At 45.9% G+C, this 26547-nt stretch overlaps 1 protein-coding gene across 1 annotated transcript in view; it reads left to right on the forward strand.

The window, feature by feature from the left end:
• The window catches only part of LOC115195878 (zinc finger E-box-binding homeobox 1), a 98217-nt gene that overhangs the window by 51081 nt on the left and 20589 nt on the right, over window positions 1-26547 (forward strand). Inside the window, exon 2 of the mRNA XM_029756205.1 lies at window positions 19788-19943. Within this exon, the coding sequence (XP_029612065.1) occupies window positions 19788-19943 (156 nt within the window). The remainder of the gene's footprint in view (window positions 1-19787; window positions 19944-26547) is intronic.

Below are 26547 nucleotides of genomic sequence, written 5' to 3' on the forward strand. Positions count from 1 at the left end.
ATACCATTATGTTGTCATCCAGAGATGTATTTATTTATTTTCCAAGCTATAGCACACTATTTTACATACAGCATGTTTTTTAAAGGACCAAAAACCTTTGTCTGCTTCGTGTTCTCATTTATGCCTTGGAAGAAATATTGCGATACTGGTATTGTCACAGCCCTATTGAAAAGCCGTTCTCCCATAGAGATATAGATAGAGCATTCATCTTTGTATCTGTACCGTTATAGCGTCTGTGACAGCATGGGCAGCGCCATTGAGCCTATCTCCGGTTTGAAGTAGTCTATTTTCTTTTTTACAATTGGCTGATCCCTCTGATGACCTGGTTGGACATGACTAGAACAGGGTCACTAGGAGAGATCAGGCAATGAAGTTGGAAGTCATACTCAGTTGACAACATTAAAATGGTGGAAGAAGAATTATCTCCATTAACCTCCCTCTCTGATGTACAGTGCCTTGCAAAAGTATTCATCCCCCTTGGCGTTTTTCCTATTTTGTTGCATTACAACCTGTAATTTTATTTGGATTTCATGTAATGGACATACACAAAATAGTCCAAATTGATGAAGTGAAATGAAAAAAATTACTTGTTAGATTGCACACAGGTGGACTTTATTTAAATGTCACATGATCTCAGTATATATACACCTGTTCCTAAAGGCCCCAGAGTCTGCAACACCACTAAGCAAGGGTCACCGCCAAGCAAGCAGCACCATGAAGACCAATGAGCTCTCCAAACAGGTCAGGGACAAAGTTGTGGAGAAGTAAGCTCGCATCTGCTACAAGACCATGGTGCTTGCCTACGGAGCTGTGAGGGGAACGGCACCTGCGTACCTTCAGGCTCTGATCAGTCCCTACACCCAAAGAAGGGCACTGCGTTCATCCACCTCTGGCCTGCTCGCTTCCCTACCTCTGCGGAAGCACAGTTCCCGCTCAGCCCAGTCAAAACTGTTCTCTGCTCTGGCACCCAAATGGTGGAACAAGCTCCCTCACGACGCCAGGACAGCGGAGTCAATCACCACCTTCCGGAGACACCTGAAACCCCACCTCTTTAAGGAATACCTGGGATAGGATAAAGTAATCCTTCCACTGTTCCACTGGATATCATAAGGTGAATGCCCCAATTTGTAAGTCGCTCTGGATAAGAGCGTCTGCTAAATGACGTAAATGTAATGTAAATGTAAGTACAGATCAGGGTTGGGTTATAAAAACATATCCGTAACTTTGAACATCCCACGGAAAGAATATGGCACCACAACAAACCTGCCAAGAGAGGGCTGCCCACCAAAACTCACGGACCAGGCAAGAAGGGCATTAATCAGAAAGGCAACAAAGAGACCAAAGATAACCCTGAAGGAGCTGCAAAGCTCCACAGCGGAGATTGGAGTATCTGTCCATAGGACCACTTTAAGCTGTATACTCCACAGAGCTGGGCTTCACGGAAGAGTGGCCAGAAAAAAAGCCATTGCTTAAAGAAAAAAATAAGCAAACACATTTGGTGTTCACCAGAAGGCATGTGGGAGACTCCCCAAACATATGGAAGAAGGTACTCTGGTCAGATGAGACTAAAATTATGCTTTTTGGCCATCAAGGAAAACGCTATGTCTGGCGCAAACCCAACACCTCGCAGCACCCCAAGAACACCATCCTGGTGGCAGCATCATGCTGTGGGGATGTTTTTCATCGGCAGGGACTGGGAAACTGGTCAGAATTGAAGGAATGATGGATGGTGCTAAATACAGGGAAACTCTTGAGGGAAACCTGTTTCAGTCTTCCAGAGATTTGCAACTGGGACAGATAATTATCTTCCAGCAGGACAATGACCCTAAGCATAGTGCTAAAGCAACACTTGAGTGGTTTAAGGGGAAACATTTAAATGTCTTGGAATGGCCTAGTCAAAGTCCAGACCTCAATCCAATTGAGAATCTGTGGTATGACTTAAAGATAGCTGTACACCTGCGGAACCCATCCGACTTGAAGGAGCTGGAGCAGTTTTGCCTTGAAGAATGGGCAAAAATCCCAGTGGCTAGATGTGCCAAGCTCATAGAGACATACCCCAAGAGACTTGCAGCTGTAATTGCTGCAAAAGGTGGCTCTACAAAGTATTGACTTTGGGGGGTGAATAGTTATGCACGCTTATTTCTTGTTTGTTTCACAATAAAAAATATTTTGCATCTTCAAAGTGGTAGGCATGTTGTGTAAATCAAATGATACAAACCCCCCAAAAATCTATTTTAATTCCAGGTTGTAAGGCAACAAAATAGGAAAAATTCCAAGGGGGGTGAATCCTTTCGCAAGCCACTGTAGTGCAGTGTAGAGCCCTCAGCCTCAACACACTCTACCTGAAGAGATACTGTAGGAGGAGCATGTGACCTGTGGGGAGACTCATTAGCTTCTATGCTAAAGCTGATTAGCACCATTAAGATGACAAGTCTTTTGTCTTCTCACTTGATGAATATGAGGAGCGCTCTGCTGGTTCTTAGATTTGAATGATTCACTGCTGAAGCCCCCTTGGTGTACGTGTTACTATTATGTCAACATAGTTTTTTCTCCTTTTTAGGACTAATATTAAACTTAGAACAGTGATTCAGACTTGTATTATTCTTTCTGTATTGTGTAGTCATGGAAAGATAACTGATGCTGGATATGACTGCTCTCAGGCTATCTCTGCTGAGTTGGGGGCTCTGATGGCTGGCTACCTGTGGTGAATGGGTGAATGTTAGGCTTAGAACAGTGATTCAGACTTGTATGATTCTTTCTGTGTTGTGTAGTCATGGAAAGATAGCCTGAGAGCAGTCATATCCAGCATCAGTTATCTCTGCTGAGTTGGGGGCTCTGATGGCTGGCTACCTGTGGTGAATGGGTGAATGTTAGGCTGAGAATATGCTCAGGGGTTCTCAAATTGGGGTCGCGGAGGTACTGCAGGGGTCCGCGGCCAGATAAAAAAGTTTTATTACTAACAACAGATTGAACACATTTTAGCCAAGGGATCCATGGAATATGTTTAGAGTGTGTTATACAATGTAATATTATTAATCTACAATATATGTTCTTAAACCTGGACAACATGGGCTTGGGAGGCTCACAGGGACATTTTTATCCATAGTACTCATTTACATTACATTTACCTTACATTTAAGTCATTTAGCAGACGCTCTTATCCAGAGCGACTTACAAATTGGTGCATTCACCTTATGATATCCAGTGGAACAACCACTTTACAATAGTGCATCTAAATCTTTTAGGGGGGGGTTAGAAGGATTACTTTATCTTATCCCAGGTATTCCTTAAAGAGGTGGGGTTTCAGGTGTCTCCGGAAGGTGGTGATTGACTCCGCTGTCCTGGCGTCGTGAGGGAGCTTGTTCCACCATTGGGGTGCCAGAGCAGCGAACAGTTTTGACTGGGCTGAGCGGGAACTGTGCTTCCTCAGAGGTAGGGAGGCGAGCAGGCCAGAGGTGGATGAACGCAGTGCCCTTGTTTGGGTGTAGGGCCTGATCAGAGCCTGAAGGTACGGAGGTGCCGTTCCCCTCACAGCTCCGTAGGCAAGCACCATGGACTTGTAGCGGATGCGAGCTTCAACTGGAAGCCAGTGGAGAGAGCGGAGGAGCGGGGTGACGTGAGAGAACTTGGGAAGGTTGAACACCAGACGGGCTGCGGCGTTCTGGATGAGTTGTAGGGGTTTAATGGCACAGGCAGGGAGCCCAGCCAACAGCGAGTTGCAGTAATCCAGACGGGAGATGACAAGTGCCTGGACTAGGACCTGCGCCGCTTCCTGTGTGAGGCAGGGTCGTACTCTACGAATGTTGTAGAGCATGAACCTACAGGATCGGGTCACCGCCTTGATGTTAGTGGAGAACGACAGGGTGTTGTCCAGGGTCACGCCAAGGTTCTTAGCACTCTGGGAGGAGGACACAAGGGAGTTGTCAACCGTGATGGCGAGATCATGGAACGGGCAGTCCTTTCCCGGGAGGAAGAGCAGCTCCGTCTTGCCGAGGTTCAGCTTGAGGTGGTGATCCGTCATCCACACTGATATGTCTGCCAGACATGCAGAGATGCGATTCGCCACCTGGTTATCAGAAGGGGGAAAGGAGAAGATGAATTGTGTGTCGTCTGCATAGCAATGATAGGAGAGACCATGTGAGGATATGACAGAGCCAAGTGACTTGGTGTATAGTGAGAATAGGAGAGGGCCTAGAACAGAGCCCTGGGGGACACCAGTGGTGAGAGCACGTGGTGCGGAGACAGATTCTCGCCACGCCACCTGGTAGGAGAGACCTGTCAGGTAGGAGGCAATCCAAGCGTGGGCCGCTCCGGAGATGCCCAGCTCGGAGAGGGTGGAGAGGAGGATCTGATGGTTCACAGTATCAAAGGCAGCAGATAGGTCTAGAAGGATGAGAGCAGAGGAGAGAGAGTTAGCTTTAGCAGTGAGGAGAGCCTCTGTGACACAGAGAAGAGCAGTCTCAGTTGAATGCCCAGTCTTGAAACCTGACTGATTAGGATCAAGAAGGTCATTCTGAGAGAGATAGCAGGAGAGCTGGCCAAGGACGGCACGTTCAAGAGTTTTGGAGAGAAAAGAAAGAAGGTATACTGGTCTGTAGTTGTTGACATCGGAGGGATCGAGTGTAGGTTTTTTCAGAAGGGGTGCAACTCTCGCTCTCTTGAAGACGGAAGGGACGTAGCCAGCGGTCAAGGATGAGTTGATGAGCGAGGTGAGGTAGGGGAGAAGGTCTCCGAAAATGGTCTGGAGAAGAGAGGAGGGGATAGGGTCAAGTGGGCAGGTTGTTGGGCGGCCGGCTGTCACAAGACGCGAGATTTCATCTGGAGAGAGAGGGGAGAAAGAGGTCAAAGCACAGGGTAGGGCAGTGTGAGCAGGACCAGTGGTGTCGTTTGACTTAGGATCGGATGTCATCAACCTTCTTTTCAAAATGGTTGACGAAGTCATCCGCAGAGAGGGAGGAGGGGGGAGGATTCAGGAGGGAGGAGAAGGTAGCAAAGAGCTTCCTAGGGTTAGAGGCAGATGCTTGGAATTTAGAGTGGTAGAAAGTGGCTTTAGCAGCAGAGACAGAAGAGGAAAATGTAGAGAGGAGGGAGTGAAAGGATGCCAGGTCCGCAGGGAGGCGAGTTTTCCTCCATTTCCGCTCGGCTGCCCGGAGCCCTGTTCTGTGAGCTCGCAGTGAGTCGTCGAGCCACGGAGCAGGAGGGGAGGACCGAGCCGGCCTGGAGGATAGGGGACAGAGAAAATCAAAGGATGCAGAAAGGGAGGAGAGGAGGCAGAATCAGGAGATAGGTTGGAGAAGGTTTGAGCAGAGGGAAGAGATGATAGGATGGAAGAGGAGAGAGTAGCGGGAGAGAGAGAGCGAAGGTTGGGATGGCGCAATACCATCCGAGTAGGGGCAGAGTGAGAAGTGTTGGATGAGAGCGAGAGGGAAAAGGATACAAGGTAGTGGTCGGAGACTTGGAGGGGAGTTGCAATGAGATTAGTGGAAGAACAGCATCTAGTAAAGATGAGGTCAAGCGTTTTGCCTGCCTTGTGAGTAGGGGGGAAGGTGAGAGGGTGAGGTCAAAAGAGGAGAGGAGTGGAAAGAAGGAGGCAGAGAGGAATGAGTCAAAGGTAGACGTGGAGAGGTTAAAGTCACCCAGAACTGTGAGAGGTGAGCCATCCTCAGGAAAGGAACTTATCAAGGCGTCAAGCTCATTGATGAACTCTCCAAGGGAACCTGGAGGGCGATAAATGATAAGGATGTTAAGCTTGAAAGGGCTGGTAACTGTGACAGCATGGAATTCAAATGAGGAGATAGACAGATGGGTCAGGGGAGAAAGAGAGAATGTCCACTTGGGAGAGATGAGGATTCCAGTGCCACCACCCCGCTGGCTCGATGCTCTAGGGGTATGCGAGAACACGTGGGCAGACGAGGAGAGAGCAGTAGGAGTAGCAGTGTTATCTGTGGTAATCCATGTTTCCGTCAGCGCCAGGAAGTCTAGGGACTGGAGGGTAGCATAGGCTGAGATGAACTCAGCCTTGTTGGCCGCAGACCGGCAGTTCCAGAGGCTGCCGGAGACCTGGAACTCCACGTGGGTCGTGCGCGCCTGGACCACCAGGTTAGAGTGGCAGCGGCCACGCGGTGTGAAGCGTTTGTATGGCCTGTGCAGAGGGGAGAGAACAGGGATAGACAGACACATAGTTGACAAGCTACAGAAGAGGCTACGCTAATGCAGAGGAGATTGGAATGACAAGTGGACTACACGTCTCGAATGTTCAGAAAGTTAAGCTTACGTTGCGAAAATCTTATTGACTAAAATGACGAAAATGATACAGTACTGCTGGCTGGTGGAGTAGGCTAGCTAGCAGTGGCTGCGTTGTTGACTTTGTTTGAACGTGTAGCTGGCTAGGTAACCTCGATAGTTTCAGTACTACACCTTGTCATGATACAAAAGCAACTTTGTAGCTAGCTAACATAACACTAATCAAGACGTTCCTTTGTAATGTATTTAGTTTCTACAATGCTGCTCGTCGGTAATAGTTGGCTAGGTATGGAACAATGGCGTCGCGGGGGACGGAAATAGCTGGCTAGCTAACCTCGATAATTACTAAACTACACAATTATCAAGCTATGACAAAGACAACTATGTAGCTAGCTAGCTAACACTGCACTAGTCAAATCGTTCCGTTGTAATGTATTAGTATCTACAGCGCTGCTAGTCGGTAACGGTTGGCTAGCTAGCAAACCCACTAGCTAGCAGTGGGTTTGATGACTAGGTGTGTTGACTAAGTCTGGAGTCTGGACAAGGCGTCGCGTCGCGGCTGGCTAGCTAACCTCAATAATTACTCTAAACTACACAATTATCTTAGATACTCCACCAATTATACATTTTTCAACTACTTCTTGTATTCCCCCAAAATGTTTTTATTTTTACATAAATGCCCTGTAATTTAAGCTCTAAAACTGATACGTTTTCTCTCTCCCTCATGAAAAAATTGTAGAATTGCAGGATATTATCTTTAAAGCTGCAACAACAGAACATCTCTCTGCCCCATGACAAAATGTGTAGAATTACAGAATTCCTTCAGAGGGCCCGAGACTTTGACCTGGTCAAGCACTGCCAAAGTTATAGTAAAACTCCTTGTATGCTATTTTTATCTCACTCGAGTTGTGTTCTCATTATGAGGGGGTCCCTGATGAATTTGCTAACACAGTAAGGGTCCCCTGGCCCAAAAAGTTTAAGAACCTCTGGGCTCAGTAGCAGTAGCAATGCGTAAGTAAAATCACTGGGGAAGCCAAGCCAGAAAAAAAAGCGATAATTGCATTATTTGCTCTACAACCTGTTAGTTCATATGCCTTGCGACCGTGATATTTTTTTATTTGTATTATTTAACCTTTATTTAACTAGGCAAGTCAGTTAAGAACAAATTCTTGTTTTACAATGACGGCCTACCTATATATGCCTATGGCCGAGACAATAAGAAGACACAGTGGCAGAATAAATTCAACCACACCTTTATTTCATCACAAAACCGGAGAGCAACCTCTGTACGGTGAAGTCCACAAAGCATATTGCAGGTAACAAACAGTTACATGACCTAAAGCATGGTCAAAAAAGTTAATGTTTCCAACATTTTCTGACTTCTAAACAACTATTAGTTTAGAACAACGGAGAGTTGCTGCAAGTCGCAAAGAAAACAGGAGTTGCCTCCACTATTCTAGCACCATTTCAAATTCAACATTTCAACATTATCCCAGTAGCTCAGTTGGTAGAGCATGGTGTTTGCAACGCCAGGCTTGTGGGTTCGATTCCCACGGGGGACCAGCACAGAAAAAAAATGTATGAAATGTATGCATTCACTACTGTAAGTTGCCCTGGATAAGAGTGTCTGCTAAATGACTAAAATGTAAAAAATGTAAAATGTATTATCAAATCCCCTATGCTTCATCTAATACAGTGACAACTAAACGATACCTAAAACAATTTAGTCCAATCTATGTAAGCTAAATATGATGTGGCTGTCCATGGTTCTGATTTGTAGAGAAATACCAATGCCATCCTCTTTTTCATGTTGACGAAATGATTTATGACTCTGTACTTGCTTTTATTTTTTGTTGTCCTAGGCTAACTGGCTAAAATGCTTGCTCGCTAGCCTAACTTCCTTTCATGGGCAACGTTAGGTAGTTAACGTTATCCTTCTACATCTAGCTACATATTGACCTTCCATCCTCTCAGTCCAGGGGCACAATGTATTTTATGGTTGGATCAGAATCGCCGTTATAGTCATTGGCCAGTACGGAGAATTAAGTAAAACTCACAAGTCCAAATCCCTATCTCAATCCATGGCTTATGATAAATATACTTTTTTATTTTTCACAAATCTGAAATTTACTTTGAAGTCCAAAGTGTAGGAATCCAAGTAAAATTTGTTTTTGATATGGTGTCGTAGCAGGATACCGTGAACCAAAAGGTTGTGAGTTCAAATCCCAGGTGAGGACAGGTTGAATAATAATTGCTGTATAAATAAACATACACAATGTAATTGTGTGTGTCAAATATATCAGTTAAAAACACTTTGACTGCGTGACGTTCCAGGGACATCCTAACGACTCATTTGTGTTTGCAGGGAATCACCTGTGTAATCTTATGTGAAAAATATCCACATTTGAAACTTGATGTGAAATATCATCACATGTGAAGTGTTCCAAAACCACATGGTTTCATGTGAAATATTTTTTTGCGGTATGAGGCTGATAGAGAGTTCATAAGGTGACTGATCATACATGGCCATCAGAGGAGGCTGGTAAGAGAAGCTATAGGACAACAGGCTAATTTTAATGGTTAGAATGAAATGATACCAAACATATCAAACACATGGAAACAACGTGATTGACTCTGTTCTATTGATTCCCTTCCAGCCATTACAATGAGCCCAGTCTTCCTATAACTCCTCCCACCAGCCTCTAATGGCCATATTCACAATTCCTGGAACCTTTTGCATTGGTTTAGTCTCGCATTACCACTCTTCCAGGTCTCATTCCTTCAGCATTTTTTTTTGTTCCTTTATTGAACTAGACAAGTCAGTTAAGAACTAGACAAGTCAAGAATAACAAATTCTTATTTTCAATGACAGCCTAGGAACAGTGGGTTAACTGCCTTGTTCAGGGGCAGAACGACAGATTTTTACCTTGACAGCTCGGGGATTCGGTCCTGCAACCTTCCGGTTACTAGTCCAACGCTCTAACAACTAGGCTACCTGCCGCCCCAGCTTGTCACACCCTGACCATAGAGAGCCCTTGGTTCTCTATGGTGTTTAGGTCAGAGTGTGACTAGGGGGTGTTCTAGTCATTCTATTTCTATGTTGGTGAGTTGTATGGTTCCCAATTAGAGGAAGCTGGTAATCGTTGCCTCTAATTGGGGATCATATTTAGGAAGCCCTTTCTCCCACCTGTTTTGTGGGATATTGTTTCAGTTAGTGCCTATGTGCGCGCTGTACTTCACGGCCATTGGATGTTTTGTTGTTTCACTGTGAATTAAAATTATGTGGAACTCAACTCAAGCTGCGCCTTGGTCCGCTCTGTACGACGATCGTGACAGAATATCCCACCAAGCAAGGACCAAGCAGCGTGTGACGGAGGTAAAGGAGTTTTGGACCTGGGAAGAAATCATGGGAGGACACGAGACCCTTCCTTGGCGAGGACTCATGAAGGACAGCGACGACGCCAGTGACCGCGGCCACAGAAACCCCAAGATTTTCTTGGGGGGGGGGCATGGGGGTGGTCGGCTGAGCCAAGGAGAGAGCCAGAGTCCGCCTGGGAGTCGATGGAGCAGTGTGAGGAGGGATATCGGAGAATGATGTTGGCTAGGAGTATGCTGCAGCGCAGGCATGCTGAAGAGCGTGACACCAGTCCGGTGCCATCTGCGCTGGCTCCACGCACCAGGCCTCCAGTGAGCCTTCTCAGCCCGGTACGTCCTGTGCTGGTTTCTCGCACTCGCCCTGAAGAGCGGGTCATCAGTCCGGTGCCATCTGTGCCAGCGCCCCGCACTCATCCTGAAGAGCCAGAGACCGTCAGGGAGGCGATGGAGAAGTTGGGAGAGGGAGAGAGGAGAGAGATGTTGTGCAGGTCAGCAGTCTGGTGAGTCCTGTGCCAGCTCCCCGCACTCGCCCTGAAGTGCGTGTCATCAGTCCGGTGCCACCTGTGCCGGCTCCACGCACCAGGCCTCCAGTGCGCCTCCCCAGTCCGGTACGTCCTGTGCCAGCTCCCCGCACTTGCCCTGAAGTGCGTGTCAACAGTCCGGTGCCACCTGTGCCGGCTCCACGTACCAGGCCGCCAGTGCGCCTCCCCAGTCCGGTACGTCCTGTGCCAGCTCCCCGCACTCGCCCTTAAGAGCGTGTCATCAGTCCGGTGCCACCTGTGCCGGCTCCACGCACCAGGCCTCCAGTGCGCTTCCCCAGCCGGGTACGTCCTGTGCCGGCTCCCCGCACTCGTCCACCAGTGCGTGTGTACAGTCCGGAGTCTCCAGCGACGGTCCACAGCCCGGAACCTCCAGCGACGGTCCACAGCCCAGAGCTTCCGGCGACGGTCAACTGTCCGGAGCTTCCGGCGACGGTCAACGGTCCGGAGCTTCCGGCGACGGTCAACGGTACGGAGCTTCCGGCGACGGTCAACGGTACGGAGCTTCCGGCGACGGTCAACGGTACGGAGCTTCCGGCGACGGTCAACGGTCCGGAGCTTCCGGCGACGGTCAACGGTCCGGAGCTTCCGGCGACGGTCAACGGTCCGGAGCTTCCGGCGACGGTCAACGGTCCGGAGCTTCCGGCGACGGTCAACGGTCCGGAGCTTCTGGTGACGGTCAACGGCCCGGAGCTTCCTGCGTCGGTGCCATGGCTGGAACCTTCTTCTGCGCCGGTGCCCAGTCCAGGCAAGGTGTCCAGTCCCGCTCCATGGCCGGAGCCTTCCTCTGCGCCGGTGCCCAGTCCAGGCACGGTGTCCTGTCCAGCTCCAAGGCCGGAGCCTTCCTCTGCGCCGGTGCCCAGTCCAGGCACGGCGTCCAACCCAGCTTCATGGCCGGAGCCCTCATCTGCGCCGGTGCCCAGTCCAGGCACGACATCCAGTACCGCTCCAAGGCCGGAGCCTTCCTCTGCGCCGATGCCCAGACACAGCTATTGTAGCAAACGTGAGAAAGTCGGAAATCAAGGTTCATATTGGTTAGACCCATGTGTCTTTTTGAAGTGAGGTGAGAAGTTGCCTTTTAATAAAAAAAAAAAGTTTTGTCACCCTAACTGTTTAGGTGACCTTCCTGTCTAGTCCTATCTGGAGTGCATGGTTTTGTTTTAAATAACAGTACCGTTGCCTCAGTCAAGTACAGGGCGTCTCACCTTGAGTCTGCATACTGGGTTTTGAATGGCACGGCTTTGTTTTAGTTTGGTTTGTTTAATTGTTGTGGGTTCTGTGAGGAAAGCAAAGTACCTTGCTCTGCAGCAGACTGTGACAGCGCTGGTTTGTTCTCTTTACAGGGGGATGCCTGTGGTATTTTCATCATCCGTTGGCTGCCTGGCAGCGCTGTTCTGTGAATTGCTGTGCTGCGTGGCCTTTGTAAAATAAGTGGTGTACCTCTGTGTGTGTGTGTGTGTGTGTGTGTGTGTGTGTGTGTGTGTGTGTGTGTGTGTGTGTGTGTGTGTGTGTGTGTGTGTGTGTGTGTGTGTGTGTATAGATGGTATACTTCAGCGAGAGGAGAGTGTAGCCTAGTGGGTTAAATATAGAAGTGGTGTGAAAGCTGCTCCAGCAGGATGTAGCCTGTCCAATCACACAAACTAAACGCTGCAACAAAGGATCCTGAACGAGTGCAAATGATTTGTTTTGTAGAGTGCGAGAGGGAGAAAGCGCACACACACACACACACACACACACACACGTCTCTTTAAGGCCCAAACACTGTGGAGGTGTTTTGGTTGGACATTCCAGGCATAGTTCAGACACCATAGTGCAGGATGTGTTGTACTGTAGGTTTCTGCATTCATCTAAAGACTTCCTTTACTCTTGGTTTCCATTTCTTGCACAGTGTTTTCCAATAAGAACCAACAATGTATTGATCTGTGTATTGATTGAATCCACAACTGTTTCACCCCCATTCAGTGCCCACCCAACTTCCACTCTAGAGAATGTCTTAGGTACAGTAGGTAGGCCGATTGACCGTCCGTCACTGAGCTGAGAAAGTAAATCTGTGACATAACATTAGATCAGAATATTTAAGTCTGTTGAAATTATCTTAGTATAATGAGGTTACAGGGGCTTGTGAGGGGGCCAATGAGGTGGTGAGGTTATCACAAAAGGATTGTCCCGCCCCGCTCCTGTTTCACAGGCTTTTATTGACTCAGCTTGGCATGTGTCAAAACAGGGTTTCTGAGTACCGAAGGCGCATGGTACAGTAGGTGACAGTAGGTGTGGGCATTGGCTGGGCAGGGCTGCCATCAGCTTGGTTTTAAATAGGCACTTCACAGAACAAAGCGGAGCAGGCCGAGGATATTCGGGGAAGAAAGGCTTTATCAGACTTGCCCTATCCCCTATACAGTGTACTACTTTTAACCAGGGCCCATATAGTTCTGTCCATATTCCCTGTGTGGTGCACTATACACCTGTATGGTGTATAGTGCACCATACAGGGAATAGGGTGCCATTATTCGGGACACACAATTTAAAAGGGTTGGTCTGATACCTGACTGGTGGCCACTACACCAGAGAGGAGTGGATGTAACTGTTGTGTAATGGTAGACCAGTCTAGGGACTAGTCAGAGTTTTACTGACTGCTCTGTTCTTAAAGAACTGGCTTTCATTCACACACCCATGTTAGGTGGTCTCTTCACCTCCTGCACTAGGTAGTTTGTGGGAAGCACCAATGTATGCATTGGGACCAGAGAACTGGATGTCTTTCCAGATAAGCTGTGAAAATGTGCTTGACTTTTGGCTTAGGTTTACATCATCTGTATAGCTTAACTAGTTATTCTCAGTGGAACGTATTTCCTACTTGTTCTGTATTTGGCGATTTGGTTCTGGGTGCCAAGATTAGAGGAAATGAATGTAAAAATGTTCCTCTTTGAAGTTCCAAGTTAAAGGGTGGTAGAGGTTTCTCCTCCCCTCAGATGAGTTGCAATAGAGTCCTGTCGTGTGTTGGTGTCTGTGTAACCGATGTGAAATGGCTAGTTAGTTAGCGGTGGTGCGCGCTAATAGCATTTCAATCGGTGACGTCACTCGCTCTGAGACTTGAAGTAGGGTTTCCCCTTGCGTCGCAAGGGTCGCGGCTTTTGTGGCGCGATGGGTAACGATGCTTCGTGGGTGTCAGTTGATGATGTGTGCAAGGGTCCCTGGTTTGAGCCCAGGTTGGGGCGAAGAGAGGGACGGAACCTACACTGTTACATCTGTTAGTGTGCTAGTGCTAATGAACACAGCTGTCTAAACAGGTCAGGCTGACGGAGAGTGGAGAGGAGGGAGAGGGACCTCTGTTCTTGCTTTGTTTTCCCTAGGTGTTGCTTACCTACCGCTGTTAGAAACACACTATTGTGGCCCAGAGGAATTCACTTCCTATCCAGCTAATGGTCAGTGCTAAGCACCATCCTTTTACTCTTGTCAGTTCTGAGGTGAAGCGAACAAACATGGCTGTGTCTAGTGAGGATTTATAATATCGGATTATGATTTTTTTTCTCTCACTACCAGCAACCCCTTTCACTTTTATCTATCCATCAAACGACTTTGTGGTGGCTCTGGCTTGCCGTTTTGTAATTTCTCTGACACATCTCAATCCACTCTCAGTGATGCTCCTGTACGTGTTTTTATTGCTGACTTTGCACCTGTACCTCTGACTGTATGGCTCTTGTTTCAGATTGAAGAGTCACTCAGCACTGGTGCTACTACTCCAGCCAGAGGGTCCATACATCACTGGACTCAGCCTAACAGGAGTGTGGGGGGTGGGGGTGGAGAGATAAAGAGAGGGAGAACAGAGAGATGATAGACAGAGAGATGAGTCTCCTGATGATACTGTAGCTGTGGAATTCTGCAGATGCAGAGCCGTGTTGACCCTGGGAACACACTCCATATAATGGCCTCCCTCCATCCCTCTCTTCCTGAGCTGTGTGTGTGCCTATGGGGAGTCTCTGTGAATATCAACCATGTGTACTCTATGCAGAAAACAAACCTCCCCGTGATTCTCAGCTCTGCAGAACTATTCTTATAGAAGATCATTCCTCAGCCACAGGCTGCTGCATCTCCACATTATCATCATCCACCACTATGCTCCAGAAGGGGAGTGAGAGAGAGAGAGACAGAGAGAGAGAGGGAGAAAGATGGAGTGGGGTTAGGAAAGAGAGAACCACCAAATCAGCTTAATGTAAATGTGGGCGATAAGGCCAGAGAGTGTGGGCTGGGGAGGGAGTGTGTGTGGGTGGATGTGTAGTGTGTGTGATGTGTGCGATCTGTGTTTTGGTGCTGCAGCTTGAGCCCACTGCTGACTGGGCGCCTCTCAGAGGAGAATTGATTTGGCCTGAGAGAGGCACAGTGCTGAGAGCTGGGGAAAAAGAGATGGAAAGAGAGAGTGAGAGATAGGGAGGGAGAGAGAGGGGGTGACCACAGGTGGAATAGAGAGAGAGAGAGATGAAGAAACAGGTTGAAATGAAAAGAGACGAGAGGCAGTATGAAGTATGATTACTCCCATGACTGTAAAGCTCAATAGCACACACACTAGTGATGCACGTGTTGACATATAACCCGCAGTCCCAGCGGTTATATCTGAGTCGCGGGTGGATTAAGGGTCATTAGCTATTGTGTGGGCGAAGGGTGGGTGGGTAACGGTTGAATAAAGAAAAAACAATACCTTAATAAATCTAAATGTATCATTCTTGTTTTTCTTTCATTATTTTAGGCTATCTGGCATTAGTGCATAAGCCTAAGCTTTAGGGCCTAACTGTACGCGCACCAAAAGATTTTTGGAACGGGCAGAAAGTTAAAGTTGATCCACGGAGGCAAAAAGGACAATGTCGGAGTTTAATTAAATCAGAGAAAAGCAGCGAAATAGATTTTTGACAAAAGGAGGGACAGAAAAGTAATGTTTGGGAATGTTTTAGTGAAGTGGTAAAAGAGAATGTTGTGTGATGATTGTGAGGTGCTATACATATTCAACAGTCACAAGACCGGGATTCAAATAGGCCTATGGCACGTCAAGGGAACTGTAGCCTACTGTTCAGATGGGTTTAATGGAAACTGATATTTGGACTTAACCTCTCACATACCTTTAATATTAACTCCTTGAGACAGATATTACTGCACTAACAAGTAATCTAACAACTTCCTAATACATACAAATCTAAAGGGGTGAATGAGAATATGTACATATAAATATATGGATGAGCGATGGCCGAGTGGCATAAGCAAAGTGCATTAGAAGGTATAAAATACAGTATATACCTATGATATGAGTAATGCAAGATATGTAAACATTATTAAAGTGGCATTTAAGGTGGCATTGTTGAAAGTGACTAGTGATCCATTTATTAAAGCGGCCAGTGATTGGGTCTCAATGTAGGCAGCAGCCTCTCTGAGTTAGTGATTGCTGTTTAGTAGTCTGATGGCCTTGAGAGAGAAGCTGTTTGTCAGTCTCTTAGTCCCAGCTTTGATGCACCTGTACTGACCTCGCCTTCTGGATGGTAGTGGTGTGAACAGACAGTGGCTCGGGTGGTTGTTGTCCTTGATGATCTTTTTGGCCTTCCTGTGACATCGGGTGCTGTAGGTGTCATGGAGGGCAGGCAGTTTGCCCCCGGTGATGCGTTGTGCAGACCGCACCACCCTCTGGAGAGCCTTGTGGTTGAGGGCGGTGCAGTTGCCGTACCAAGCTGTGATACAGCCCGACAGGATGCTCTCGATTGTGCATCTGTAAAAGTTTGTCAGGGTTTTGGGTGACAAGCCAAATTTCTTCAGCCTCCTGAGGTTGAAGAGGTGCTACTGTGCCTTCTTCACCACACTGTCTGTGTGGGTGGACCGTTTCAGTTTATCTGTGATGTGTACGCCGAGGAATTTAAAACTTAGCACCTTCTCCACTGCTGTCCCTTCGATGTGGATAGGGGGGTGCTCCTTCTGCTGTCTCCTTTGTTTTGTTGACGTTGAGTGAGAGGTTGTTTTCCTGACACCACACTCCGAGTGCCCTCACCTCCTCCCTGTAGGCTGTCTCATCATTGTTGGTAATCAAACCCACTACTGTTGTGTCGTCTGTAAACTTGATGATTGAGTTGGAGGCGTGCATGGCCACGCAGTCGTGGGTGAACAGGGAGTACAGGAGGGGGCTCTCCCCAGTGTTTAGGGTCAGCGAAGTGGAGATGTTGCTTCCTACCTTCACCACCTGGGGGCGGCCCTTCAGAAAGTCCAGGACCCAATTGCACAGGGCGGGGTTGAGACCCAGGGCCTCCAGCTTGATGATGAGCTTGGAGGGTACTATGGTGTTGACTGCTGAGCTGTAGTCAATGAACAGCATTCTTACATAGGTATTCCTCTTGTCCAGATGGGATAGGGCAGTGTGCAGTGTGATGGCGATTGCATTGCATTGTCTTTGGACCTGTTGGGGCGGTATGCAAACTGAAGTGGGTTTAGGGTGGCCGGTAAGGTGGAGGTGATATGATCCTTGACTAGTCTCTCAAAGCACTTCATGTTGACAGAAGTGAGTTCTACGTGGCGGTAGTCGTTTATTTCAGTTATCTTTGCCTTCTTGGGTACAGGAACAAAGGTGGCCATCTTGAAGTATGTGGGGACAGCAGACTGGGATAGGGAGCGATTGAATATGTCTGTAAACACACCAGCCAGCTGGTCTGTGCATGCTCTGAGGATGTGGCTAGGGATGTCGTCTGAGCCAGCAGCCTTGCGAGGGTTAACATGTTTAAATGTTTTACTCACGTCAGCCACGGAGGAGAAGGGGGGGGGGCACTGTCCTTGTAGCGGGCCGCGACGGTGGCACTGTATTATCCTCAAAGCGGGCAAAGAAGGTGTTTAGTTTGTCAGGAAGTGTGACGTCGGTGTCCATGACGTGGCTGGTTTTCTTTTTGTAGTCTGTGATTTCCTGTAGACCCTGCCACATATGTCTCGTGTCTGAGCCGTTGAATTGCGACTCTACTTTGTCCCTGTACCAGCATTTTGCTTGTTGGATTACCTTGAGGAGGGAATAACTACACTGTTTATATTCAGCCATATTTCCAGACTTCTTTTCATGGTTAAATGCGGTGGTTCGCACTTTCAGTTTTGCGCGAATGCCGCCATCCATCCACGGTTTCATCATCAATTTCAGCATCATAAAAGCTGATATTATTTTAACCACTTAAAATATGCATTTAAGCCGAACTGAAATCTTATCAGAAACATGTTGGTTTGTTTTCACGACTTTCTATTTCCTTACAACCGGTAACACTGATGTCATTTGAAAATGTTGCACATAACAATTTTTTTTTGTTATTGCATTTTATTCCCGGTCCCTTAACACCTTTGCTCTGTGTAAGAAGCAGAGATGACAGAGAACTTTACCGCTGTCAACTAGATTGAAGCATTCAATTCTATCGATTTATTACATTGTGGTGAGCAAGGGTTTATTTAGTCTTCTAGGGCAACATTTTATGACAGATGAGAAACTGCATGTATCTAATTATAGACAAGTTGACTAACGGTCCCGTGTAGCTCAGTTGGTAGAGCATGGTGTTTGCAACGCCAGGGTTGTGGGTTCGATTCCCATGGGGGACCAGTACGGGAAAAATATATATTAAAAATAATGGATGAAATGTATGCATTCACTACTGTAAGTCGCTCTGGATAAGAGTGTCTGCTAAATGACTAAAATGTAAATAGCTTATCTAAATGTTGGAAATTATAAGCAGAAACATATATAAATCAGGCAAAAAAAAAATAATGCATTCTCTGTCAAAAATTGAAATTGACTGTAGCCTATAGAGCATTTTCTATATTAGCGGGTTAGGGTCAGGTGCGGGCCTCAGATTTTCACTTTATTACATATAGTCGGGTAGTTGCTGATAGATTATTAGCAATTGCGGGCGGGTGCGGGTGAACAAACAGCTGAGCCGCGCACAACTTGCGCACTCGCAAGCAACCACACACACCTGCTGTAGAGCATCAGTGTTATGTATGTCTCTAATAATCACTTCTGTAGACTGAGGCTCTCCTAGCGCTCTAACCCTGTAGCGCACACACACACACACACACACACACACACACAGAGACAGACAGACAGACAGACAGACAGACAGACAGACAGACAGACAGACAGACAGACAGACAGACAGACAGACAGACAGACAGACAGACAGACAGACAGACAGACAGACAGACAGACAGACAGACAGACAGACAGACAGACAGACAGACAGACAGACAGACAGACAGAGACCCTTACACATCTCACTCTGCCAGTAATAATGTAGAGGTAAAGATGTACACATTGATGGGGGAGGGGAGAGTTCAAGGTTTAATATGGAGGCAGCCTTGGATTAGGTTATGTTGACTATAGGCTATTTATATAGGTTATTGGCTATTAGTAAGCACATGAGTCCCAATATATGAATCTTTCCCTTTACTGTACATCCCCCTATGGGTCTGAACACTTCATTACATATTTATAACCCATACATATCATATTCATAAGCAGTACATAACCATTTCACAGAGCACTCTGTTCTCCTGCTGTATAATAGTATGTCAGTGTGCTATGCTAGGCTAGGCTAGCACATACCTTAGCATACCACAGATAATTAGACTTTAGGCTGCTACACAGAATCAAACCCATTTCCCTTATCTCCCATTCCACTGTGTAAACTAACGCTGAAATGGAATGGAGGTCGCTGGCTATGGGCACCTCCAGGAGAAAAATACTGAATTTAGAGAGGTGGTTTGAGAAAAGCCGTTCTGTGTCGAGAAGATACCATTCAGGAGTGCTCTGTTTCCTTGGTTGTTAGTAATGACGTGCTTTGGCTTTAGCCTATATTTGATTTGTTTGCATATTTTCTGTTTGGCTAATCTGCTGGCATAATTGATTATATTCCAAGACTGGAGACTAAGGATGTTAATGGTTAACCGTTAATCGGTTAGCTGCCGAAAATACATTTGACCGGTCATGCTTATCGGTCTATAGATTTTCATCTCTGTCACATTTGGAACTGCTGGCATTAGGTGCTCTGTTTAGAACTGTGTTTTCCGCAAACTACATTTTGGCAAATGTTAGAAAAAAATTACGTTTTATTAGCTGCTTCATTACAGGAGTTGCATGTTTAATAACAGCCTTTTGACTGTAAGACGATAGGCTTGCTATTGTTGCATGTTTCCATTAATAAGCTCTTCATGAAAAATGTCTGGTCCGTGTATGCATGTACTGTATGTATCAGAGAGGAAGAGGCGAAGTGAGAGGTTTCACTCTCGCCAATATATGTCCAATGAGTTTCTATGGGCTTATTTTGGGCCTAAGCTTGTTTCCTGCCTTCAGACGACTCCCATTGTTAGCGCAGAAACATAAGCATCTCATCATTATATGAAGATCTCTGATAGTATTTTCTGTTGGTCACGTCATTATACTTTTTGGGAAGAAATATAACCGTTTGTTGACTGGTTAATGATGGTCAGTTAGATGGGAGCACAATTGACCAAAATGTGCATCCCTACTGGGGACCATTCTCTCATCCATCTTCACTGTCTTAAATCGCGTCTCACTTCTATCATATTAACGGTTGATAGACAGTGAAATGACCAACCCCTCTCCTCTCTCTCCGCCCGCAGTAACCAACTACAGTAACGTGGTGAAGGCCCCAGGCTCAGATTCAGATGATGAGGACAAGCTGCACATCGTGGAGGAGGACGGGAGTCTGGCAGACGGGGCTGACTGTGACAGCAACGTACCCAGTGAAGATCACAACGGAGACCGCTGGGATGAAGGTGATGGTCTCACACACACACACACACACACACACACACACAGAGTGGGACACGCACGCAGACAGATCTGTCTCTCTCTCCATGTCTGTTTTTCTGTGTGCTTTTTGCTGAGCGTTTACTGTAGTACCGATTTACTGATTTTTCCTTGCACTGAACTCAGTAAAGGTGATGTCAGTTAAGAATACCTAGTACCTTGACTGGGCTCTACCTGTGTGTAACTGTGATACAGTGAAAGGAAACAGGTACTACAGGCTGCAGGGTTAACTCTAAAACAGGAGACCCTGGTATTTAAACAGGACCATGCCACCAGGGTAGCTTTCAGCTTTCTAAAATAGACCTGCCATGGTGAGAGCATTATGTTGCTAGAGGGCATTGGAGTGCTGTACCGCGCTGTGACTGAACTAAGCTTACCTTACGCATATACTCACACAAAGAGTATACCGTAAATTCCGGACTATAAGCCACAACTTTTTTCCCACGCTTTGAATATCACGGCTTAAACAATAACGCGGCTAATATATGGATTTTTTTCGCTTTCAATTTTTTTTTCTCCAAAAAAACACATTCTGTGATGTGCTCAGTTTTTTGGCGGCATGAAGCTTTCATTAGACCAATGAAATTGCCAAACGGGTTAAGGTCAAACAACTTTTTTGTTTACTTTTTAGATTAAATCGAGCGCTCTCAAACTTCCCATCATTCTGATTACGGTAGTCATTTTGTCACCCTCATCATGGCAAAGACACGGAGAAATGCATATGATGCAGCTTTCAAGTTGAAGGCGATTGATCTGGCTGTTGGAAAAGGAAATAGAGCTGCTGCACGGGAGCTTGGTCTTAATGAGTCTATGATAAGACGTTGGAAACAGCAGCGTGAGGAATTGACTCAGTGCAAAAAGACAACTAAAGCTTACTGCAAATGTTTTATTTTTTGTTACAAGCCGTGTTTCGTTAAAGCCTATTTATTTTTGTTACAAGCCGTGTTTCGTTAAAGCCTATTTATTTTTGTTACAAGCCGTGTTTCGTTAAAGCCTGTGTAAAGTTCAGTTGTTTCAATGTACCAGTAGGCACCTGCAGCTTTTAGACATGTGCAGCTTATTTATGTTCAAAATAATACTTTTTAAAAAATTCAGTGGGTGCGGCTTATATTCAGGTGCGCTTAATAGTCCAGAAATTACGGTATACACACGTACAAACCTGCATACACACACACACACAAACATGTGAAATTGACATCACCGTGGGAAGGGTCTGATGCCACGTCCCAAAAGACAACAATGTGAGGTGTTATTAAAGGATGTTAACATTTCAATAGCTGTACCAAGGCAATCTCGCATAGAGAATTAGCTCATGGTGTGTGTGTTTTTTTCTTCTTCTCTTTATGGGGACCAGAAGTCCTCACAAAGATAGTGAAACAAGTAAAATTCAGGCAAGTAGGGACATTTCGCCTGTCCCCACAAGGAAAAAGGCTATTTTAGGCTTAGGGGTTACAGTAGGTTTAGGGTTAGGGTTACAATTAGGGTTAGGGGTTCGGGTTAAGGTTAGGGTTCGTTTAAAGGTTAGGTTTGGGAAAATAGGATTTTGAATGGGAATTAATTGTTTGGTCCCCAAGAAAGTATTCAGACCCCTAGACTTTTTCCCCAAAAAACTACAGCCTTATTCTAAAATGGATTAAATAGTTTTTTCCTTCATCAATCTACACACTATACCCCATAATGCCAAAGCAAAAACATTTTTGCAAATGTATATAAAAAAAAATATGACATTTACATAAGTATTCAAACCCTTTACTCAATACTTTGTTGAAGCACCTTTGGCAGTGATTACAGCCTCAAGTCTTTTTGGGTATGACGCTACAAGCTTCGCACACCTGTATTTTGGGAGTTTCTTCCATTCTTCTCTGCAGATCCTCTCAAGCTCTGTCAGGTTGGATGGGGATCGTTGCTGCACAGCTATTTTCAGTTTTCGGGTTCAAGTCCGGACCACTCAAGGACTTTCAGAGAGGACTTTCATTGACTTGGCTGTGTGCTTAAGGTCGTTGTCCTTTTGGAAGGTGAACCATTGCCCCAGTCTGAGGTCCTGAGCACTCTGGAGCAGGTTTTCATCAAGGACCTCTCTGTACTTTGCTTGTTCATCTTTCCCTCGATCCTGACTAGTCTCCCAGTCCCTGCCACTGAAAAACATCCCCAAGGCATGATGCTGCCACCACGATGCTTCATCGTAGGGTTGGTGCCATGTTTCCTCAAGACGTGACACTTGGCATTCAGGCCAAAGAGTTTAATCTTGGTTTCATCAGACCAGAGAATCTTGTTTCTCATGGTCTGAGAGTCCTTCAGGTGCCTTTTGGCAAACTCCAAGCGGGCTGTTATGTGCCTTTTACCGAGGAGTGGCTTCCGTCTGGCCACTCAACCATAAAGTCCTGATTGGTGGAGTGCTGCAGAGATGGGAGAACCTTCCAGAAGGACAACCATCTCCACAGAGGAACTCTGGAGCTCTGTCAGAGTGACCATCGGGTAGTTGGTCACCTCCCTGACCAGGGCCCTTCTCCCCCTATTGTTCAGTTTGGCCAGGCAGCCAGCTCTAGGAAGAGTCTTGGTGGTTCCAAACTTCTTCCATTTAAGAATGATGGAGGCCACTGGGTTCTTGGGGACCTTCAATGCTGCAGAAATATTTTGGTACCCTTCCCCAGATCTGTGCCTCGCCGCAGTCCTGTCTCGGAGCTCTACGAACATATCCTTTGACCTCATGGCTTGGTTTTTGCTCTCACATGCACTGTCAACTGTGGGACCTTATATAGACAGGTGTGTGCCTTTCCAAATCATGTCCAATCAATTGAATTTACCACAGATGGACTCCAAGTTGTAGAAACATCTCAATGGTGATCAATGGAAACAGGATGCACCTGAGCTCAATTTTGAGTCTCATAGCAAAAGGTCTGAATACTTATGTAAATAAGGTATTTCTGTTTTTTATTTTCAATACATTTCTAAAAATGTATTAATACAATTTCTAAAAACCCGTTTTCGCTTTGTTCATAATGGGATATTGTGTGTAGATTGAGGACATTTTTTTATTTAATAAATTTTAGAGTAAGGCTGTAACGTAACAAAATGTGGAAAAATGTATACTTTCTGAATGCATTGTACATGCAATGTAACAGGTCATTTGCAGGGCTGTTTTTGATTTGGATCGTTGATTATATTGTATGGAGCTGGTTCAGATTGCCCAGTGTCTTAGCTATGGTATTTGCAGTGGATGACGTTTACTGAGTATGTTAGCTAGTGGATGACATGGAAGGGACAGGTTATTTTGCACAGTGTGATGTGACAGAGTTGTGTTTAGATTATGGTGACTATGTATGTAAACAGACTTATAGAACAGAATGTTCTTCATGGTTAGATAGATGAGTTTGGTAATCAGTATAGCTGCCAATACAGAACAGATTTGAGCATTTATTTTTGTGGACTGCCTGTGATGCAGACAGTTTCAAGCTCTCAACAGCTGTCTCACACCTGACTGACATACTGTAGTCTACTCTCCAGACAGATCCTGCTGTCATTGACATCACTATTATGCCATATCCACCCCTGTCCATCTGCATGCTCCCTCTTAAAGGGGAAGTTGGGGAAGAATGTCATTGGTCTCTGAGAACATTAAACACTTCAAAAGCATGAGTTATACTTAAATTGCCTGCCGAGGTTTTAGAAAGCTGGCTGCTGGCCAGATCCATGCCTGATCAGGCACATTCCTTCTCCCTTCCTCCCTCCTAATTCTCTCTCTCTCTTTCCCTGCTCGTCCTCCACTCTCTCTCCTTGTCCCTCTCACTCACTCTCTCTTTTTCTTTCTCTCTCTAATAAACACCAGCTCTGTGGGAATAAACTGATGAAACATAATGCAAGTCTCAGCCCTTTTCCTTTTAAAACAAACACACCTCCACACTCATCCTCCTTCTCTCTCTCTCTGTCCCCATTGCTTTTCTCTCTGGAAAACAGTTGTCGGTACTCTAGGTCGGCGTAACCATTGAAAGCTGCAGCCACCCACCAATCTTTCCCTTACCCTGGCTGCTTGTGGCGCTCGCTCAAATTAAAGCATTGACGTGGTTTTCACTCTGCTGCAGTCCCTCGCTCCCTCCCTCCGTTTTCCCCCTCTCTTCCTGAATCATTCCTCCTGATCATATGGTATCACTGGCCCCCTGCTCACTGTCATTACTCATTTAGTTCTAAATGAATATCCACTGTAGTACTGCCACAGCCCTTGGAGTAAAGCATTGCCTTACCCACCACCTCAGTGAAGAGGCCGGATGATTCTATGTACCAAGGAGAGGTGAAAAAATGTATTGAAGTGGGATTTGTTCCATTACTGATTCATTAATGACTGTATTCTCTGTTCAGTTCAGCATGAACGGGTAGGGAGGAGAGGAAAGGAGAATGTGTGGTTTAATACTAGGAGGTAGCCACTAATATATAGTCAGTGGAGGTAACTAATACAATGATCTCATGAAACCCAGGTTTAACTGACCTGCCTTATGGAAATATACAGAGTTCTTTCCACTCTGTAAGATTAGTGTGTTATTAGGCAAGGCATGTGCTCACGTCATATGGTCGATACACAGAATGATGATTCGTTTGAGTAAATTCCTTCTGTCTGGTCACTGCCATTCACCTAATAGCTCGTCTGCAATGGGCCATGCGTTTCCCCTGAAGATGAGTCTCAATAAAACATTTGAATGCCCTAACTCAGGATAATAGCTACAGCAGGAGTCATGGGCATTGGGGAGCACACAATAAATTCCTGTAGGGCTTAAGTCATGATATTCTCAGTCAGTAAGACACCATGGAAGAACAGGAAAGGAAAGGGAAACCGACAGAGGGATAGAGCACTGGGAAAGTTGTGTGGTGGATACTCAGGGACTGACTCTGTGATAATACTGAACTCAAGTTAAGTAAATCATCCCGAGCATAGATAAGATAAACCTCACATTCATCCCAGATCCCACTGGCTTGCATCCTGTTGTTTCAAGATTATATTAACAGCCTGTGTCTATCACTCACTGCTTATCTCAGAGACATGCTGGCTACCCCTCTCCTTCCCCGATAGAAGACACCTAGTAGGGGCAGGATGCACGGCCACAGGAAGTAGGGGTCAAAGTTGAGTCCAGCTCACCCAGGACAGGAAATGCTGATGTGGTCGTCATGTATAGTTAGGCTCATGGGACCCCTCTGTATCAGGTTACAGAGAGAGTGTGTGGGTGTTCTGATGATTCTGGCCTTCTAGCGTAAGCTATAATTGAACTCTTTATTTAAGCACAACAAGGAAAGAGGATTTTTATATCAAGGATCAAGGTCGCTATTCACGTCATAAACAAGTAGTCCCTGAACAACGGCCACCATGGGGAAAACAGCTGCCGTTCCCGATCTGCACTCATACAGCATAGCATAGATGTACATAGTTATTACTTCTAAACATACGCTTAGGGTTCTCATGCTTTTTGAGGTTGTCATATGATTACAATGTTTATTTGATTATTGCTTGAACAGTCGCTAAGATTATATTTCGTTTTTGCAAAATACCTATTTTGAATGCAGTAGTTGTTACCTAGTATGCTAATGCTCATTGACATAGGCTGTAGCGAAGTTAGCCAAAGGGCATTTATACTGGTTGAAGTGTTTTTTAAGTATAATGCAGTTGATTGGCAACGATGATACAAACATAATATTATTAAGCAGGAGATTCATACGAGCCTTACAATCCAATTATAATCCAAAAGTAGTGTGAAATGCACTCATAAGCAACATGAGAATTCCCCCGCGGTGGGGACGTTTTAATACCGACTCAAATTTTACATTTACGTCATTTAGCAGACGCTCTTATCCAGAGCGACTTACAAATTGGTGCATTCACCTTATGATATCCAGTGGATCAAATGTTATTTGTCACATGCGCCGAATACAACAGGTGCAGCAGACCTTACCGTGAAATGCTTACTTACAAGCCCTTAACCAACAATGCAGTTGAAGAAATAGAGGTAAGAAAATATTTATTAAATAAAGTAAATTACAAAATAACAATAGCGAGACTATATACAGGGGGTACCGGTACGGAGTCAATGTGCGGGGGTACAGGTTAGCCGAGGTAATTTGTACATGTAGATAAAGTGATTATGCATAGATAATAAACAGAGAGTAGCAGCAGTGTAAAAACAAAGTGTGTGGGGGGGTGTCAATGTCAATAGTCCAGGTGGTCATTTTAGTAATTGTTCAGCAGTCTTATGGCTTGGGGGTAGAAGCTGTTAAGGAGCCTTTTAGACCTAGACTTGGCACTCCAGTACCACTTGCCGTGCGGTAGCAGAGAGAATAGTCTATGACTTGGGTGACTGCAGTCTTTGACAATTTTTGGTCCATTCCTCTGACACACCTAGTATATAGGTCCTGGATGGCAGGAAGCTCACATTGAGGGAGATGGTGTTGTCCTGGAACCACACTGCCAGGTCTCTAACCTCCTCCCTATAGGCTGTCTCATCGTTGTCGATGATCAGGCCTACCACTGTTGTGTCGTCAGCAAACTTAATGATGGTGTTGGAATCATGCTTGGCCACGCAGTCGTGGGTG

This window comes from Salmo trutta, chromosome 6, assembly GCF_901001165.1.
Source record: "Salmo trutta chromosome 6, fSalTru1.1, whole genome shotgun sequence".
In the NCBI taxonomy this organism is placed as follows: Eukaryota; Metazoa; Chordata; class Actinopteri; order Salmoniformes; family Salmonidae; genus Salmo; species Salmo trutta.